The sequence below is a fragment of the Canis lupus genome, chromosome 18 (assembly GCF_003254725.2).
Source record: "Canis lupus dingo isolate Sandy chromosome 18, ASM325472v2, whole genome shotgun sequence".
NCBI classification, from domain to species: Eukaryota; Metazoa; Chordata; class Mammalia; order Carnivora; family Canidae; genus Canis; species Canis lupus.
In genome coordinates, this window is record NC_064260.1 from 42753323 (window position 1) to 42766721 (window position 13399).

The 13399-nt window shown below is 36.9% G+C and overlaps 1 protein-coding gene across 26 annotated transcripts in view; it reads right to left on the minus strand.

Annotated features, from left to right (window-relative positions):
- ATG13 (autophagy related 13) overlaps positions 1-13399 on the minus strand; it is a 52418-nt gene that overhangs the window by 18521 nt on the left and 20498 nt on the right. For all 26 annotated transcript variants that reach the window (XM_049097068.1, XM_025452021.3, XM_025452020.3 and 23 more), the window contains 5 exons: positions 7872-7953; positions 6825-6905; positions 6262-6381; positions 4072-4118; positions 2764-2904 (listed from right to left, as the gene is read on the minus strand). In XM_049097068.1, coding sequence (XP_048953025.1) covers positions 2764-2904; positions 4072-4118; positions 6262-6381; positions 6825-6905; positions 7872-7940 — 458 coding nt within the window. In that variant the 5' untranslated portion in view covers positions 7941-7953. The remainder of the gene's footprint in view (positions 1-2763; positions 2905-4071; positions 4119-6261; positions 6382-6824; positions 6906-7871; positions 7954-13399) is intronic.

A 13399-nucleotide genomic window follows, 5' to 3' on the forward strand; every position in this document is an offset into this window, starting at 1 on the left:
CAGCTCAGGGGGAGTCTTCTTGTCTCCCTCTTCCTCTGCTCATTCTCTCTCTCTCAAATAAATAAATAAATCTTTAAAAAAAAGGAAAAAAGCTCAATATTCATTTGAATACTGGTAACGGGTACAGTGCTTAAAATAACCTAATTAACCTTTTTCTTGGCCATATAGGTTCTTTATGTCATTCAGGTGTTAAGCCAAAGTTTTCTTCACAGATAGCAGATAATAATTAACTTTAATTCAGTCTTGATGAACAACAAATTCAGAATGAATTTTTATAATGATGTAATTCTACAGTGATTTGATTAAATCCACAAGGCCAGGGGGAAAATGATAATACAACTTAAAAAAAAAAAAGAGGCAGCTGTTAACAATAGTATGAAAAAGGGGGGAAAAAAGAGCCAAATCTACCTCTGAGATCATCCACTTCTCTATGGTTTAAACCATATTATTTGTATCCCAAAGCACTCCTAAATGATAAACAGTGAGCCATAAATACCATATTACTCCAGAGATAGAGAATAAAGGAAGACTTTAAACACTGGTAATGAAAAGGACTAAGAGTCCCAGTTAACTAAGCTGATGACTAGTAGTGTAGTATGGCTACTTACAAAAGAGTCAAAATGAAGGGGGCTTAGCATAGGTAAGTGAGAAGTAAGAGAGCATCATCTTTTGTTATATTTAAATAAAAGTCTGGGGATCCCTGGGTGGCGCAGTGGTTTGGCGCCTGCCTTTGGCCCAGGGCGTGATCCTGGAGACCCGGGATTGAATCCCACATCCGGCTCCTGGTGCATGGAGCCTGCTTCTCCCTCTGCCTATGTCTCTGCCTCTCTCTCTCACTGTGTGCCTATCATAAATAAATAAAATAAATTAAAAATAAATAAATAAATAAATAAATAAATAAAAGTCTAGTAATTTTCAAATGGAATACTCAATTTAAAACCTAAGGACTAGGGATCCCTGGGTGGCACAGCGGTTTGACGCCTGCCTTTGGCCCAGGGCGCGATCCTGGAGACCCGGGATCGAATCCCACGTCGGGCTCCCTGTGCATGGAGCCTGCTTCTCCCTCTGCCTCTGTCTCTGCCTCTCTCTCTCTCTCTCCCTCTGTATGACTATCGTAAATAAATAAAAAAATTTAAAAAAAAAAAATAAAAAAAAAATAAAACCTAAGGACTACAGAGAAGACAACAAAAATATTTTAAAGACTTTGAAAAATAAACATGGTAAGATTGCTAGATTACTGCTAAGAAAATTAAAGACAGACTTGATAACTATTTTCAGGTTGTAGATTGTTTCACCGTAACTAGTTAAGTCTCTGATCCTTAGTCCTCTATTAGTATAGTCAGCTATACTAATTTCTCCTCATAATCAGCACCATACAGGTAAGCCAAAGGCTAAAACAAGTAGCTCATCACTAAAATGAAAAAAGAGTCTTGGGTGATTTGGGAACTCCTGGCTTTCCACAGTCTGCTCTCACATTTCCTTACTCATCCTCTATACCACCACTAGGGCCCATCTGACAAACTGAGCACAGCTCACATCCTGTTCCCCCCACTTCTATGCCTTGTCATCTGTTGCATTCCCCACCTGAAATGATCATTCTCCCTTACTTCTACCAGCTGAAATTCTCTCTGCCTCAAGGTCTAGCTTGAATGCCACTTTCTCCAGGAAGCCTGTCTGGTTTCTCCCACCCAGAACAAACTTTCCCTCTCTGTATTCTCCCAGTACTTTTCTCCTGATACTGCTATATAGTTTTCCAATCCTGCTTTTTATTATAACTATGCATGTGCCAAACTGTGTCCCCCAATAGATAAGAAACATCTGTAGGAGAGGACCTTTGTATATAGTTCTTCCTTGGGCCTCACACAATGTTTGCATTAAAATGGCACTCATTAGGGATGCCTGGGTGGCTCAGAGGTTGAGTGTCTGCCTTTGGCTCAGGGATTCTGGTATCCTAGGATCGAGTCCCACATCAGGCTCCTTGCATAGAGCCTGCTTCTCCTCCCACTGCCTATGTCTCTGCCTCTTTCTCTCTCATGAATAAATAATAACATCTTAAAAAATATATATATATAATGGCACACAATAAATATATATTGAGGTGAACTGCTCCAAGAAAATAGTCAAAGAACCACTGAAAAGTTCTTTATATCCACAGACAACTAATCAAAACCAAACTGAATTAGCAGACTGTTAGACAAGTTTTTTTTTTTTTTTAAGATTTTATTTATTTATTCACGAGAGACAGAGAGAGGCAGAGACATAGGCAGAGGGAGAAGCAGGCTCCATGCAGGAACCCAACGTGGGACTCGATCCACAGACCCGGGATCACACCGAGCCATAGGCAGATAGATGCTCGACTCCTGAGCCACCCAGGCATCCCTGTTAGACAAGTTTTAATTTAATTCTGAAATATAGAAGGCTGTGGAATCCTCCCAGGACAGCCTGTTTTTTAAACCCTTAAGCTTCTTCTTCAGCTTTGAGATGTAGATCAGTACAGCCTCAAAATCTATTCCACAGAAACTATGACTGTGCACAGACAAAAGGACAAGGGACCTGGTAGCTTTAAAAAGGTGAGGTTCACAAAGGAGGAGGGACAGACCATCATAGTAAAGCTATAGCATCAACTACCCAACCAACCATCTGTCCAAAATTAACCACAGAATACCCATATGCCATGCCAGTCAAAGTGACTGTATGCAAAGTAGCAGTATGCAAAGTGACAAGGCTAATGAGTGAACTGAGAAGGTGAATGCTATCGTTTACCTGTACAATATGACATATTCATGCCCCTGTTTTCTGGAGAGTCTATAAGCTGGTGTCACCCTAGTTATGGCAAGGAGGGACTTCAGCAGCAGCGACAGTCTGTTGTACACCGTGTAGGACACTTTAATCTCTTTATCACACCTGAGGAGCACACAGACACTATCAGCATTCGCCTACTCAACTCACATAAAACCAAGAACAGAAATGCAACGGATATAGAGGTGTTAGTTATGCTCTGTCTAGTGACTGAGAGTCATCTGTTAGCCTTATTCATAAATTCTGATAGAATGTAACCTGCTTTGCAGTCCACATAACACCTTTCACAGAGTATTACAGTTAACAGAGATGACTGCAAATTAAGTGTGGGAACTGTATTAAGATTAAATTTATCATGAAAACATGTTCTGAACTAAAAGCGTAATCCGAGTTCTTTGTCAGTTTAACAGATTATTGAGGAAAGCTAAAGTTTCACTTTTCTGTGCACTAGATTCAGGCAGATAGACAAAAGGCACATCCTATTTTTTTTTTTTTAGATTTGAAACAGTTTTCTAAGAAATAAAGCTACACACTTAAAAACAGTAATTCAACACTGCAATTATATTACTGAAGGTGCAAACAGTTTCAATATACTATCTTGGGAGCTGTCTACCTCTAAACATTTAATAGGAAATCTGGAGAAAAGTGTTTGGTACTAAAATTTTAGACTATAATCTGGCAATTACTTTCTATTTGGGAAAGAAAAATAATGCCCACACCCTACAGACTTATTAATATATTTCTTTTGATGTGTTGCTATTTCCTTTATTTTCCTACATACTGTTCTTGAAAACTGAAGCTTAAGACAGGAAGTAACCTAATCTGTCTTGAAGGAAGAAAATGGAGAAGAAAAATAACATGCATTTCCAATCCATGACCAACACAGAGTTTAAAAAGGAGTAGTGAGGGGAAATCGTATTGGATGTCTGCCACACAGAAAACAGACAACACAGAGCAGTCATGTTACAAGAGCTCGCAAGGGATTTAATCAGAGAACTATCTGTACTCTGGGAAAACAACAAATCGTTTTCAGTCTTTTCTCTGCTCCTTTCCCTGTGGTGTCTAAGTCTCGCTGGATTGACCCTCCTGCTGAAGGTCATCTCTGTGACTGGGCTGGAAGCCAAGCATGAAGCAAACTGTAGCAAAGACCTATTGGCTTTGTCAAGTGGAAGAACACCCTCCATGACTGATAACAAAGCCCTGTTTTTCACATGATGTCATCTGCTTTATCCTCAGCTACAAAAACCACAGACCCTAAGACAGAGCACTTACTTTTCATTCATTTCGAGACACCAAATTTCTAGTTCCATAGAATCTCCCTGTAGATGGGACAATTGAAAGATATTTCAGTTTCATTTTTAATTACTTTTTAAATTATAAAGCACTATACAATCACTATAAAATATTACAAAAGATAAAGGGAAAAAATCAATTTATAATCCAATTAGCCACTTAAATAATGTCAGGGGCGCCTGGCTGGTTCAGTCAAAAGAGCATACAGCTCTGGATCTCAGGGTAATGAGTTCAAGCTCCACATTGGGTGTAGACATTACTTAAATAAACTTAAAAAAATATCAAATGTGAGATTATAGTATATATATTATTTTTACATTTTCATTAATAAAAACATGAAATTTTCCTTATAATTAAAAATTCTACACCATTTTTAATGGTTGCATATTATTCCATCATATGACTGTCATTTCATCCAATCAGTCTCCCCATACATGGACATATAGGTCATTTTTAATTTTTCACTACTACAAACAACATTGTAATAAATAGCCTTGAGATTAAAACTTCGTCCTTGCCCTAAATTAATTTAAGACAAATTTCCAGAATTAGCATTGTTAAAGAGTATTCATGCTTCTAAGACTTTTGCCATGTATATTAAAATTGTTCTTCAGAAAGGCCAATACTTCTGATGATGGAGAGAGCCTTTCCTTCCAATCTTATAGGGGATATTTTTAGGTGACACCCACTATTAAGGAATACCTTAACAAGTTCTTCACTTAAAAATCTTTTTAGCTGTGTAATGGTCTTTAGCCAAACTGTTCAGTCTTTCTCCAGTACTCTGAACAGACTTAGTCTAGTGAGTGGGGAAGAAAAACAGATAACTAAAGCCAGAATCCCTCAACCCTATAACACTCCTGTGTGCCACTTATTAAAAAAGACAGTCATACTTTTGAACATAAGTAACCTTATTACCAATCAACTGGAAATAGGCTATTCTTTTAGGTTCGGGATTAGTCTTGGGTTAGTTTGTGGAATAGAGAACTTACTTGTTCTAGATCAAATTTAAATATATATCCTAAATATATAGCATTTTCATCACACTGTCATTTTTAAATCACATCATAAAATTTTAATTCCCCCTGCTTCCCAAAATCAAGGGAGGATGAATAGTAGGAAGTATCCAAGACAAGTTGATGTAGTTTGTCTAGGACAAGTGGAACATTTTATACTCAGATTTCACCTGGGAAAGAAAAGAGTTCTAGGGATTCCTTTAGGACTCCCTATGGATCACTAAGGAAAATAATTCATAGTATAAATTGGCAATTCAATAAAGAAGAATAGGAAATTTTGTTTTCTGGGGTGCTAAGGTTTCCATGGAAGTGCTGACATCATTCATTCAACAAAATTCATTGACAGCACACAATGGGCTATCCCAGACACTGCGCTAGGCAGAAGAGATGATTATTTATTTATATCCTGCCTCATTTGAAAACAAATTTGAAGAACCACAAATAAATAAGATGTGACATAATTGCTGACCTCAAGAATAAAAGTGTAAAAAACAAACAGGAACATGTAATGATTTCCTACTATAAGTCATGTTAGGTACTTTACAAATTAGGGTTAAATGAGAAAATATAATAACCCTTCAAGACTATGAAGTGTCATGTTAGTTTGGTGCTGGTTATGGGGTTGGGGAGAGTTAAGTAATTTGGCCAAAGTCACTCGCTGGAATCTGAACTCGGGTCTGTGTAGCTCCAAAATCCAACTGCCTTATATTATACCATGCAGCTTCATAATCTTGTCATGGAAACAGATTAATAAACATGCAAGTAACAGTATCTGTCTTGATCTTGATGTGAAATAAGGCAAGTAAAGATATATCTAAAAAAAATCACAATACATGAATTATACTTTAGAAACAAAGGAAACAAAGTACATGGTTAAGTCTAAGGAAAGTAGTCACCTCTCCCACTAGAAAGAGGGGGCGAATTTTCAAGAGCACATTAGTCCTGAAGGATGAATAGAAACATTTCATATATAGTTGACACATAAGAAGGATAAAGAGCCTATTCCAAGTATTTGAGAGAATAAGTACAAAAAGCATGACTTCCTCAGAGAATGATAAATTCAGAAAGGGAAGAGGCAGGAATGAGGCTGAGTTGGAAATGAAGTATGAAGAGCCTTGAGTATCAAATGAAGACACCAACCTGGCCATAACCTTACCTCAGATGTCTTGAGAGAGATCTCCACACACATCGATCTCCCGACTGCAGGCAACTGCCCGGCCAGTGCCTTTTTTGCTTCATGTGTAACCTCTGGGATGTCTTTGATTGCTAAATTGAACTAGAAAACAAATGGCACTTTGCGTCAAATACTCACAAGGAATATCACGGAAACATAAAACAGTAAGATGGTTATGTTGGGTAATATAGGCATTGCTTTGGGTAGATTAAGGACACTCATTCATTTCTCCCTTGCCCAGAAGAGATATCCTGCATCAGAGCCCCAAAACTCAGGTTGAAAGAGCAAATGACTTATTTCAAAGATAAGTTAACAAGGTATTTTTGTCCTCTAAAGACAAAGTTTTTCACCTACTGCAGAAGAAAGATGAGAACTAAATAAACCTAGGACTAACATTTGATGAAGAACATACTTTCCAAGTGAATGGATCAAATGGAATTAGATATTTTAATGTTATGGTTTAGTAATACTATAAATAGTATTCTTTACTACTGCACTATGATTCCTTATGACAAACACGCCTTAACAAAAAACATGAATTTTACCCAATCTGAACCCGTTGGGGATGAAGACGAACGAGTACAAATCTTCTCGCCAAGTCGAGCCTGGACAATCACTTGGACAGTCTAAAAAAAATAAACAAACAAAAAAATCAAAGATGAGTCTTAAATTGATTTGACTTGCAATCAGAGTTAACACTCTGAATGCAGGGTTAAAAAGACGCCAATGACCATAACTATACTTTTGGAAAGGCTAAGATTTTAAAATTCAAGAACATAGTAAAAAAATGACACAAAAATAATACTGTAAATATTTCTGAGGGCAAAATGTCAATCAGTTGGAGGAATTTTAGTTCAAGGCTTGGGATCTGTAATATGTAATAGTCTCACATGGCAGAAGGAAATTTGCACATGGCGGCTCTGACTTTCATAAAGAAACAAGTCCAACCGTAGGTTTAAATATTCACTGGCGTACACTTATGTAATCATAGTAGATTTAAACCAAGGATTCCACAATTATTCATATCATTTGGCCCATATGGCAAAAGTCTCCCAACTAATTTTACAACCAGAATCTACTGCATAGATTGTTTTTTACATGGCAATCGTGAGAAGAAGGAATGATAGAGGTGGAAATGATTTTTAGATTTAGGAAAATATAACTTCTAAAGCATTCAAAATTCAGTTTTAATTCCACATTTACCCAGAAGGGAACAATAAATGGAAGTCAGACATTTCAGAGTTAGTTGAAGCTTTGGGAAAGATGCCCAAAATGCTGTCCATTCCAGGCCACAGTCTTTGTTCCCACCCCGAGGGAACATACTGTGCCAATAACCTGGCATAATAGTTTGACATTTCTGCAAACAGCCTTGCAAAAAGAAAATTTTTTTTGAAAAAGTAGCTGTGGAAAATTGGAAGCTACTTTTTAGTTACACCCCCAGTACCGCCCCCAAACTTCACAGTTTGGTTTACAACAGACAGAAGTATCCCTTAAAATGGGCAAGCTGCAAGCTGTTATTCTGTATTTCCAAAAAGGGAGAAGCACGGAAGTTATTTCTAACAGTTCTGAGCTCAAGAGAATAGATATATTACCTTGAGGGCAAAAAATTTAATAAACTTGTCCAGGTCCTTTCTGTCCTGGGAATTGAGATCAGTTTCCATTGCCTATAGGAATCTAAAATAGAAAAAAAAAAAAGTGTTGAAAAATGTGACTAATATCTTTTAAAATTCAAAGAATACAGAGATGGTATTGTCTAGCTGTGCAAACAGTCATGTGGGAGGAAAAAAATTTCCCCCTAAGATACCAAAGTGAAAAATATTAAGATACTGCCTTTTGAGGAAAATAAATTCCACACAAAGAACTAAAATCTAAGGACCTAAACAATATAAGGACAAGCCATTGTACCTGCATCTGAAACTTTAAGCTTTTAATATATCTATTTTAAAAAGTTCTACTACCCACCATACTGAGGACTAAATTTTAACAAGATAAAAACTTTGTTAAAACATAAAATGAGGGGCACCTGAGTAGCTCAGCTGGTTAAGCGTCTGACTCTTGATTTCAGCTCAGGTCATGATCTCAGAGTGGTGAGACTGAGCCCTGTGTCAGGCTCCACACAAGCTTTGAATCTGCTTGGGATTTTCTCTCTCTCCCTCTGCCCTCCCCCTTCTTACACACGCTTTCTGTAAAATAAATAAATTAAAACAAAAAGAAGAAAGAAAGAAAGAAAGAAAGAAAGAAAGAAAGAAAGAAAGAAAGAAAGAAAGAAAGAAAGAAAAGAAAGAAAGAAAGAAAGAAAGAAAGAAAGAAAGAAAGAAAGAAAGAAAGAAAGAACGAACCCCCAAAACCAAACACAAAATGAGATCATTTGTACTCCTTCAAAAGGGCACTAAACCAATTTAACTTTTGGGGGTTTATGGACCCCTTTTGAGAGTCTGATAACAAGACAAGCCCTTTCTCTAGAAAACTGCACATACATAGAAAAGTCTGGATATAACTTCAGGGAGTTCATGGATTTTATGGGGCACACGATAGATCCCTCAGGTTGAGATGGTTTGAGATAGGGCTGGTATGAGGAAGAAAGCATTTAGGGAGAGAAGAAATGAACAAAGAGTATCAGCAATAGAGAGCAAAATGGATTTGGAATTATTAGGTATTCCAGTTTTCCAAAGGACTGTGTATGGATAGGGAAATAGTATGGCTGGTTGGGGCCACAGCATGAGAATCTTAAATGCAATGCAAGCCTCATCTGTACCTAATACAACAGATACGAGAACTCCTTTAAGACTTTTGAGGAAAAGAATTAGTACAGAGAACTAGCATCATCTGAATGGTGCTTTAGAAAGATAGCTTTGCTGGCATACTGTAGAATAGTTTTCAGTAGGAAAAGCAGAGAGACCAGTTAAATCCTTGGCAATAAATGCAGGCTTGTGGTCAAGGCTAAAACTCTAGTACAGACACAGTTTGGAAATAGCACGGATGGGAGATATTTTAAAGGAAGAGCTGACGGGATTTAAGGATTGACTACAAAAAGTTTAACATGGTTTCAGTTAACAATAAACAGGGAAGCCAGAGGCAGAGCTAGTTTTAAGTAAAGGGATAAACAAAAGAAGAGTTGAAACAGGAAATTTTAAAAATTGAGAAATATACCATACACAAAAATAAATTCAAACGGATGAGAGACCTAAACGTGAAACAGGAAACCATCAAAATCCTAGATAACACAGGCAGCAAGCTCTTTGACATCAGACATAGCAACCTATTACCAGAGAACATCTCCCAAGGCAAGGGAAACAAAAGCAAAAATGAACTACTGGGACTTCATCAAGATAAAAAGCTTCTCCACAACAAAGGAAACGATCAAAACTAAAAGGCAACCTATGGAATGCAAAAAGATATTTGCAAATGACATATGATAAAAAGGTTAGTATCCAAAATCTATAAAGAACTTATAAAACTCAACCCCCAAAAAACAAATAATCCAGTTAAGAAATGGGCAGAAGACACATTTTTCCAAAGACATACAGATAGCCAACAGACACATGAAAAGCCACTCAACTTTAGTCTCATTAGGGAAATACAAACCAAAACTACCATGACGTATTACCTCACACTTATCAGAATGGCTAAAATCAACAACACAAAAAACAACAGGTGAGAATGTGGAGAAGGCAGAACCTTCTACGCTGTTGGTAGGAATGCAAAATGGTACAGCCACTCTGGAACACACTATGGAGGTTCTTCAAAAAGTAAAAAATAGATCTACCCTACGATCCAGCAATTTAACTAGTAGGTATTTACCCAAAGATACAAAAATACTGATTCAAAGGGGTCAATGTTTATAGCAGGACTATCAACAACAGCCAAATTATGGAGAGAACCCAAATGTCCATCAACTGGTGAATGTGAGAAGAAGTTGTGGGATGTGTACATAAAAGATATACAAAAAATATACTATATATATACACACTATATATATATATATACATAAACACATATATATGCACAATGGAATATTACTCAGCCATCAAAAAGAATGAAATCTTGCCATTTCCAATGATGTGGATGGAGCCAGAATGTATTATGCTAAGTGAAATAAGTCAGAGAAAGACAAATAGCATATGACTTTACTCATGCAGAATTTAAGAAATGAAACAGATGAACATAGGGGGAAAAAGGACAAAGGCAAACCTAAAACAGACTCTAAACTATACAGAACAAACTGAGGGTTGCTGGAGGAGAGGTGCGTAGAGGATGGGCTAAATGGGTGATGAGTTTAAGGGAGGGTACTTGTGATGAGCACTGGGTGTTATATATATATGATGAATCACTAAATTCTACTCCTGAAGCTAATATTACACTATATGTTAACTGGAATTTAAATAAAAACTTGAAAGTACAAAAAAATTAAAAATAAAAAAATTAAAATGAGGTGTAACTTACATGTAGTGAAATGCACAAATCTTGGATGTACAGCTCAAGAAATATCTTGTTTTCATTTCTATTTCAACAGATAATTTTGTATGTATACATCCATATAACCACAATTCAGATCAAGTAACCATTATTCTGACCTCTATCATCATAGATCAGTCTTATCTATCTTGACAAATCATTCCATTTATTTAAATGGAATCAAACAATATTAGCTCTTTTGTGGGTAGTTTCTCCCTTATTCAAGATGCCTGCAAAATTCATTTATAATGCTGCATGTAGCACTTTATTATTTTTTCATTGCAATGTAGCACTCCACTTTATGAATATGCCACAAACTATAAATTAACTATAAACGATAAACATTTGGGTTGTTTCCTGTTTTTAACTATTATATTTTTACACAAGTCTTTTGGTGGATATAAACACTCATTCCTGTCAGATGTACACCCAGAAGTGTTAATGCTGGGTCACAAGGTACACATATTTAATTTTCTTAAGACATGTACAGTCTTCCAGAATCTCTACCAATGTACACTATCATCAGCAGTGTATGAGAGTTCCAGTTGCTCCACAGCTCTACCACTACTTGATACTACTAATACTTTAATTTTAGCCATCCTGGTAGGGGTGTGGTAGCATCTCATTTAATCTGTATTAAACAATGTTTAAATTAGTGATTAAATGATCAGTGAATCTCTCCTACTAGCCCCTTTTCATATGTTTACTAGCTATTTGGAAATCCTCTTTAATGAAATACTAGTTCAAGCCTTTTGCCCATTTAAAAAATTAGGTTATCTTTTTTTACTGAATTGTAGAAGTTTCTAAAATATATATAGTGGATATAAGTAACTTTGTTGGATATGCACTATAAATATCTCCTCCCAGTTGTGTCTTGCCTTTCATATGGCATCTGTTTCTTTTCATGAGAGTCTGAATACACTAAAAGATAAAGGCCAGACTACATATATAAAAATGGAGCTCTGACCCCTAACCTGCAGGAAGCAGCCCAGGAAGGAGGCCAAACTAATATCTCTACTCTCTAGCCTAAGAAGCCAACCTACTATCTACTGTAGCCAGTCAAGAAAGTCAGCCTATCTCTAGACTAACTAGTCCAGGATGCCAAACAAAAACCCCTATAAAAACTGACCTCAAACAGTCAAGATTTGATTAATAACTGACAGTTTCCCTAATTTTTGTCCTTGTTTCCAACTTTGCAGCCAAAGAAAAGCAAATATGTATCCATAAACAACCACATGGGATGCCCTCACTTGTAGTTAGGCTGCCTACAGCTTTCCCGTGCCAATAACCCCAAATCAGGACATATCTGAAGCTTTCCCTTTCTTCCACTATAAAGCTTCCCACTGTTCTACCTGCTTTTGAGTCTTTGCTAATGCAAGTGATGGCAGCTAACTCTCCTGCTATGACAAGCTCTGATTAAATGGCCTTCACCTATTCTCATTTTGTGATGTTTATTCCACATTAAAAACAGCCTTACTGAGGTATTACTGAGGTATCAACAATATATGGGAAGTGTAAGACATGGGTAAGCTTTTTTTTTTATGACTGTATGTATGTATGTATGTATTTGAGAGAGAGAAAGAAACAATGAGCCAGGTGGAGGAGCAGAGGGAGAGGGACAAGCATACTCCCAAGCTGGGTGCAGAGTCTGATACTCATAACCCTGGGATCACAACCTGAGCCAAAATCAAGAGTCAGATGCTAAACTGACTGAGCCATCCAGTCACCCCAAGATGCAGTAAGTTTTGACATTGTTTTTTTTTTTTTCAATTTCACCTGTTTTCTTTTTTCTTTTATTTTTAATTGGAGTTCAATTTGCCAACATATAGCATAACACCCAGTGCTCATCCCATCAAGTGCCCCCCTCAGTGCCCGTCACCCAGTCACCCCCACCCCCCGCCCACCACCACCAGTCCCCTTCCACCACCCTTTGTTCGTTTCCCAGAGTTAGGAGTCTCTCATGTTCTGTAAAACCATTACCACAAAATAGTGAACATACCTCCACTGAATTTCCTCATATTCCTTTGTAATCCCTCCTTCTAGCACCTCCTCAATGCCCCATCCCTGTGTAACTGCTACTATGCTTTCTATCACTACAGATTCCTAACTGCATTGTCTAGAGTTTTATATAAATTAAATCATACAGTATGTACTCTTTGGCTTCTTTTGCTTAGTATAATTATTTTGAGATTCATCCATGTTGTGCTCTATGTTCATAGTTCATTTCTTTCCATTGTTAAGTATTATCCTCTTAAGGAGTGTTTTGACTAACAGAGGTTCTTAATTTTACTAAGTCCAATTTCTCAACTTTTTTTTTTTAGCATTTATTTGTGCTCTGTTGAAAAATTTTTTGCTGATCTCAAAGTCATGAAGATCTTCCACATTTTCTTCTAAAAATGTTATTGTTTACCTTTCATGTTTACATCCATAATCCATTGTAAATTAATTTTTCTTGTGGTAGAAGTTTGAGATCGAGGTTATTTTTTTTAAAGATTTTATTTATTTATTTGAGAAAGAGTGAGTGATTGAGAGTGAGAGCCCAAGTGGGGAGAGGGGCAGAAGGAGAAGTAACTCCCCACTGAGCAGGGCTCAGGATCCTGGGACTCCAGGATCCTGACATGAGCCAAAGCCAGACACTTATTATTTTTTGAAAATCAGTTCAGGT